Source organism: Montipora capricornis, chromosome 6, assembly GCF_036669925.1.
Source record: "Montipora capricornis isolate CH-2021 chromosome 6, ASM3666992v2, whole genome shotgun sequence".
Lineage (NCBI taxonomy): Eukaryota > Metazoa > Cnidaria > Anthozoa > Scleractinia > Acroporidae > Montipora > Montipora capricornis.
The window spans coordinates 66,527,935-66,535,434 of NC_090888.1; the positions used below are offsets into that span (position 1 = coordinate 66,527,935).

At 37.3% G+C, this 7,500-nt stretch overlaps 1 protein-coding gene across 2 annotated transcripts in view; it reads right to left on the minus strand.

The window, feature by feature from the left end:
- The window catches only part of LOC138052942 (uncharacterized), a 23,659-nt gene that overhangs the window by 3,317 nt on the left and 12,842 nt on the right, over window positions 1-7,500 (minus strand). Inside the window, exons 2-4 of one of the 2 annotated variants that reach the window (XM_068899545.1) lie at window positions 4,576-4,682; window positions 1,868-1,961; window positions 230-834 (exon numbers count right to left, since the gene is read on the minus strand). In XM_068899545.1, coding sequence (XP_068755646.1) covers window positions 230-834; window positions 1,868-1,887 — 625 coding nt within the window. In that variant the 5' untranslated portion in view covers window positions 1,888-1,961; window positions 4,576-4,682. The remainder of the gene's footprint in view (window positions 1-229; window positions 835-1,867; window positions 1,962-4,575; window positions 4,683-7,500) is intronic. The other variant, XM_068899544.1, reaches the window with a different exon arrangement.

The following is a 7,500-nucleotide window of genomic DNA, read 5'->3' on the forward strand; positions in this document are numbered from 1 at the left end:
ATGTGACTCTTGACACGGTAAAGGAACTCGCACATTCTATGCCTACGCGCTCAGAAAATGTCACTAAATTAAGGCAGGCATTCTGGTTGCTAATAATTTAAATGATCGAATGAAAAATAAGCAAAAAACAATATACCTAATTTTTAAAGAGGTAGCCAAATAAATAATGAAAAGTTATGATCATAAAGAAAACGAATCAGAACAAACTTTGAAACACCCTGTAAATTACCTTTAGTTTCCCAGTCGTTTAATTCTTCAAGAAGTTTTTCTTCATCTGCAGCTGGTAGAGCCATGGCTCTCACTAGGTTTTTCATGTGAATAAAACTTTGTTGATACTTGACTTGATCCCATTTGCTGAAGACAGGGTGTGCCCAGTCATTCCTCCCCATTCTGACATTACCTGCAGCCGTTTGTACAGGCGCAGAGAATACAGGCACCTCACCAAGTAATCTCAACACAGCTGAAGCATCACATTGGTCATCAAAGGCAGTGAATTGGGCCATGTAATTCTCAACATACAGCCTGGCAAAGTCAACATGAGACATCACTCGGCAGTCAAACTGAGAATAATTGAATTTTCCATGACATCTGGGATGAACATCATTTCCATTGATGTTCTCATATTTCAACAATTTGTTACACGTAAGTGGCCACCGTTGAAGACGTTCAGATGTACTCTGTTCATGAATATTGTTGCTCTTCTTCAGTTTGTTGTATTCGGTGTCGATGCCTTGTTCCACAAATGGACGTATCTGTGGTATGAGGGTCGTGTTGAGTGCTATTCCAGCCACAAGCCATCGTTTCTGATTTTCAGTCACACCAAGATGGCTTGACCTAAACGTATAATGTTGCACATTAGCCAGGGGATTAATATATTCCCAAAAGATGGCAGTTTCTCACTAATTTATTGCCATGCTGGTTGGAAAGAAGGATACCTAATCACTTTCCAAGTAATTTCAAATGCAAATTACTTAACACTCTTTAGGGGGGAGTCATTTAAACAAAGCTTAATTTAATTAGACTTGGTTCATTTGGCTAATCAAGGTTCAGAGGTGTCTTGGAGTCCTTTGTCTGCTGGTTACCCTTCTAGAAGGGTTACCCTCCTCTACTGTTTTTCCTGGTTTTCTTTACAAGCAATTTAGGATTAGCCTGGAAGAAGGCCGGGGAACCCAATTTTGCTTGTTAGCATTGCTCCTCTAGATTTATTACGCTATTTAAAAGTTCATTAGAAGGCAGGGTTACCCTCCTAGGAGGGTCAAATTTAGGGTTATCACACAACTGTCACATTTCCACCAAGTATAACCATGGCTTCTCGCATTTATAAACCTGGAGAATTACTTCCGAGAACTATGCTTGCAAGAGTGGTGAATCCAAGCCAGGATCCGATGATATAAAAAGTCAGGACAACAGTCACGGTGATAGTTTGGCACATGGAATAGAACATTCTCCTGGCAATGTCCAAAACACAAAGGTTTGACAAACAGAGTCCTTCTTGATCAGCCACAAAGTAAATCAAAAGAGAAAAGAAAATAACAGACTCCTCTTTGTTGAAGAAATGGCATGGACTGCTTCTTAAATATATCAGTGAGAACATGATGAAATGCAAATTCAATGGCGTCAACTTAGATGCTGATCTATCGAGCATATACGTGCACTGCTATGAGTCCTAGGGATGACCCAACATGTGTAAAGGAAGCTCTAGGAGGGTGACCCTCCCAGCTCCATGTAAACAGGCTTTATAAAATTAGTTTACTGGTTTCTATTTCCATCATATGTACCTAAAAATTGTCGTCTTAACTACGTGATTTTCTAATAATAATGTCTGTTAGAAGACAGTGAACATTATCTTAAATGTACAGTAACTTACCAAGAGGAAGCTGTCTCCATCTCATGAATTATAATTAAATAATGATGAATTACACGTATTACGTGTCTTTGACCATCAGATTACCTAGCAATGCCTAAATAAGAAAGTACAGGTACATTAATCATCTTAAAGTTGATTTAAATGTGATTTTCAACTACAGTTGAACCCAGATGAAATTCAAACTTCGCTATTTTGAACTCCCACTATTTTGAACAATTTATCATTTCCCATGTGAGTTAAACATTGCGGGGTTGAACTGATGTGTAATAAAATGAAAACCAATTTAGTAGTCCCTGGCCCAACAAAATTAATAAAAACAACACAACAAACCAATCCAACCTCAGAGCAATATACACATTTACTAGCACAAAATATGGGAACAGAATGCAACCATTTAGTTACAATTGGTTTTAGTTTGACATCTAATTTGTTCAGAAAGGCATGAGTTTTGAAACCAATTAGAGTGCACAGTCAGCAATTACGGTAAAGCAAAACCAATGCAAAATGCATGTACTTTCAACACTTGATTGAAAACCACCCTTATCAAATACATGCAGTCACTTCTCTCTTAAGTGACCACTCCATGCGCAGCAAAAAGTGGTTGCTAAGTCAGGACGTGGTCTCTCATGAGAAAAATAGGTCCCTCTGGGGACATGTGTTTATGGGTAACAAATGATACACCATTAGCATTGTCTGTGTGATTGTTGACATGTTTTTGTCATGGGCGTTGACAATGACTGCTTGGAATGCACGAAGAGCATTGCAAATAAGTTTTTCAGATAAACACTGCATGTGGTTACTGTAACAGTTACAAAAACTGAGTGAATTTTCAAAAGAAGAATGGGTGCATTAAAATGGAAAATTAAGAAAAAACGACATAATGAGCCAGGGTTAGTAAGGTGTGCAAAGAGTCGTGATGGAATCCAGCAGTAGGTGATCTGTTTGAAAATCAAGGTCAATGCAGAGTTCCTTTCTTGGATTTTTTTTCCACTCAAGAAGAGCACTGGTAATTCTCAAGGTTTAATATGTTTGTCAAATAATTCTGTATAACGAGCGATGTACAAAGAGAGAAAACAAATTATGAGAACATCACTTGATAGCATCAGGTAGCTTCATTTGCGTGAGCCATGTTAATTCTTAAACTCCCGATTTTCCCATGAAAATTTTTTGGCTTGAATGAACATCACAAAATTTTTTTCGGAAAATTATTTAAAGATAATTTCATGACCTTTCTGGTGTTAGTTGGTCTTGGTTTAGTTAGCTACCAAATTAGATTTTTCAAATTTCAAGTTCTTTTACCATCTCAGCAACTTTCAGTCTACAAAGAATTTATGTAAAATGAAATTTACTTCTACCCATCAGGAATTTATATTTTAAATTTCTACAAAGTTTCGGCATTAAATATCTCGATCTTGACATGCCAAAAATATGCATATCCCATCTATTGGCATATGTCAAAGTATAAAGTTGTTTATCAGATGAAGAAATTACAAAATGTTTCAAAATTCAAAAATACACTGTATCTCCATCTTATGGCTGGAAAATAAATCTGAAAGCTCACTCGAGAGGTCTTAACTACATTTCTACTTCAAAGGAAGGCGAGAGGTAGTAAGGTATGCAAAGAGTCATGATGGAATCCGGCAGTAGGTGATACTGTTCGTTATTTATTTTTTCACTTAAGAAGAGCACTCAGTCTGGTAATTCTCAAGGTTTAATAAGTTTGTCAAATAATTTTGTATCATGGGAGATGTACAAAGAGAGAAAACAAATTATGAGCACGTCACTTGATAGTATCAGGTATCTTCATTTGCATAATACCTTACCTCCTACAGGTTGAGATGGGCTGAGTTGTCTAATTGGTCAGTAATTGGTTTGGTTTTGATTTTCCAACACTTAATTGAAAACCGCTCTTAAGTAGTTTATTATATGGCACTCAGGATTTAAACTTACTGGTTTTCCAAAACAAAAATAAATACACGTCTTGTGACCCTTTCTATAGAAACAGTCCCTACGGCAAAGTCCCGATCAAGAAAGAACCAATGGGAACACTTTGATTTTCTTCAAGACTACCTTGCCATATAATAAAGCCAGTTATGTTATTGTTGCATGATCAAGTGAAATGAAGAAAATATACAAAGTTCCCTTTAGAAAAATGTATAAAATACATCAATGTCATTGTATTGTATCGCAATAATACCTTAACACAGGGCTCTAGAACTAGAAAAGTGCCATTCGGTCGTTCGGGACAAGTGGATTTGGATCATATGTATTAACCAATTGACTCCCAGGGGTTCCCCATTGACGAGTAAAATCGTCTGGAGTTACACAGAGTAAATACTAAGTCTGGCCGGTTTCGGCCAGTTTGGACGTCAAAGGGTTGTTTCAGTGAGTCATTAAAGGCACCCATCGACCGATACTCTAGCAATACTGTGTGCTGAGTATTGGCTTAGTATCAGTTGACATATTGGTCGATTATCAGTCAACATGTCGGCTGAATATGGACCAACATAACAGCCGATACTTGGCCGACAGTATCAATTGCTACATTGGCCAACAGTGTGTTGGTGGATATATCGACTGATATATCGACCCACACTTGGTCACTACATCGGCCGACTCTGTGTCAGCCAATGTGTTGACCGACATGTCGCTTGACGAGTGACCAACATTCGGCCGATACTCTACCAACACCGATTAGTGTCACAAACCTTAGTTAGGAGCCCTCGCATGTTGGAGAAAAAATATAAGATAATCTTTCCTTTTCTTTTGCAGTGGCCATTTTGTATTATAAATACGTGACACACCGGTAGGTGATCTGGAAGCAAATAAATTAAACGTGGTCAAGTGTTGAGAGATCGGAGACTGGGATCGACTGTCATGGCGGTAAGAACCGTAGAGCGACTAATGTAGAGCGACTAAAGAGGGTAAAACTTTACCTGAATTTGCCACCATTTCGATTGAAACATTATTAATAGTAGAAAGGAATGACTAAACATAAAAGGAACCAAAGAGGTTCGAGCTCTAGTTCAGCAACTTCGCCAACCGAACTGAAGAAAGTTAAAATGTCCGAAGGAGATGTCGAGACAGGTTCATTGAAGGATTTAATCCAGAACTTGACGGAAACAATGGAAAGTAATCTTGGAAAGCTACAGGAGTTAAGCGCTATTAGACAAGAGATGAAAAATGAAATAGAAACAGTAAAAGAGAATGTTAAAAGCCTAGAAAAAAGTGTCGAAGAACTATGGGCAACTGTTGAAGATCTGAAGGAAGAAACAAAGGCTCTCAGAGACACTAAAAAGGCACAGGAACAGGAGATGGAAGGACTGCGATCATTGTTAATGAAGACCAAAGCAGAGCTCAAAGATGAGAGAGAAAAGATCATCGAGCTTGAAGATTACACTAGGCGTGAGAATTTAAAATTCCACAATATCCCAGAGTCAAACGATGAAGGTGCTACTCAATCGTCTAAACAAATTATTCTCGACATCTTGGAGAAGGAGCTACAAATGGATACCACGGACATCCGATTTCATGCAGTTCACCGTATCGGCAAGCGGAGAGAAAACAGAAATCGACCAATAATCGCCCGCTTTGTCTGCCGAGAAGACAGAGACCGTGTTTTTAGCAGGAAACAAACGCTTAAAGATGGCAAAAGGTATTGTGACGCTTATATCACCGCTGATTATGTGAAGGCGATACAAGAAGAATGGAAAAAACTAATAAAGGTAATGTTTAAAGCAAAAGAACAAGGTCTTCAAGCAAAGGTGGTCGGTAGGTTACTCAACAATGGAGAGCAAAAGTATAATGTAACAAATGTCCCTGATGAGTTTAAGGATTTTAAAGATAACTAACAAAACAATACTTATCGACGGAGGGCTAATAACAGCTCTGATTAATAACAAACTTGATGCTATAGTGATCGTGCACTTCAGAGCAGAAATTCCAAGATAATAAGAAACAGTTTTTGGTCAACAGAAGTTTAATTCACTCCGCTAATAATAGAATTACAAGATTCAGAAAAGTTAGTACCTTCTTAACCTTTTCCTATTGGCATCCCAAGTGTGCAGTAATAATCGGAATATGTTAATGTTTTGTATCTGTGGTGCTCTGCGTGTTCTTTTATGCCTTTTCCTTTTCAGGGGCAGTGAAGTTTGTTTTTATGTACATTTTAGTTATCTTGTTTATTTTTCTACTTTAGTATTTAATTTATGCGTAGATGGTATCCATATTTTGTGTTTTAAACACATTTCTATTATGCAACCAAGACCCAACTTTATGCTCAATTACACCTGTGTTTTCTCCTATTGTTCCTTATTTCTGAAATTCCACTGCCACACAGGGAATTGGATTGATCAATTATTTTCAAGTTAATTTCACTAAATGTAAAGGGTTTGAGTAATTTCCGGAAAAGAAGAACGATCTTCCTCTGGTGCCGAAAATGTAATGCCGACTTTGTTTTTTTACAAGAAACACATTCCACCATAGCAACAGAGAACCAATGGAAAAATGAATGGGGTGCAGAGGCGATAACCTGCCACGGTAGTTCTAACTCACGTGGTGTTGCAATTTTGATAAAAAATGGGGTTGACTGCATTATCTCTCGTAAGATCTTAGATCCACTGGGGCGCTACATTATTCTCATTAAGCTCAAATCCAAGACAAAACCTATGTACTGATAAATGTATATGCACCAAACAAAACCAGGACTTGGTGAAGTTTTTTGATAATTTACTCTCAATCTTAACAATTGATAATCTAGATACTGTTCAAGATAATATTATTCTGGGAGGAGACTTAAATTGTCCACTTAACCCGCTACTCAATAAAAAAGGTGGAATATTTACCAATAGGAAACCAGTCATCTCTTGTATCGAGAGCTTTCAAAGTAAATTAGACCTAGTGGATATTTGGAGAATCAAACATGGAGTCAGAAATCTCCCAGGATTTTTTGTCGGTTAGACTATTGGTTGATATCAAATAATTTAAGCGACTTTGTTGGATCAACTGAAATCATCTCTGCAGTCCGAACTGATCATGATGCAATATCCTTAGAATTCCGAAAGTTAGGGAGCGAACTTAAAGGCCCTGGGATTTGGAAAATGAATTGTTCAATACTCGATGATGAAGAATATGTAAACAATGTAACCGAAATGATCCCTATATGGATAGCAGAAGGACGAAAAGAATTACTGGATGACCGCAATGTCTGGGATTGGCTTAAATACAATATAAGAGCACATGCTGTTCATTATTCGCAAAGAAAGGCGAAGGACAGAAACAAAAAGGAAAGTACTCTCCAAAATGAATTAAATGAGGCAAAAAGCGCTTTTGAAAACAATCCAAGTGATCTAAATGTGACTAATTATAATGAAGCTCGGAAGAAGCTAGAGAATTTTCTAGAAGTGAAAACAAAAGGCGTCATTGTACGCGCCCGTGCTCGATGGCATGAACATAGAGAGAAAAGTAATAAATATTTCTTAAATTTAGAAAAAAGAAATCATGTTAAAAAACACATACGAAAGCTACTCATAAATAATAATGTAATCTTATCAGATCCTTTGAAGATATTAAAAGAGCAAGAACGTTTTTATAATACATTATACAAAAGTAGTATTATTTATGGTCCGGATACT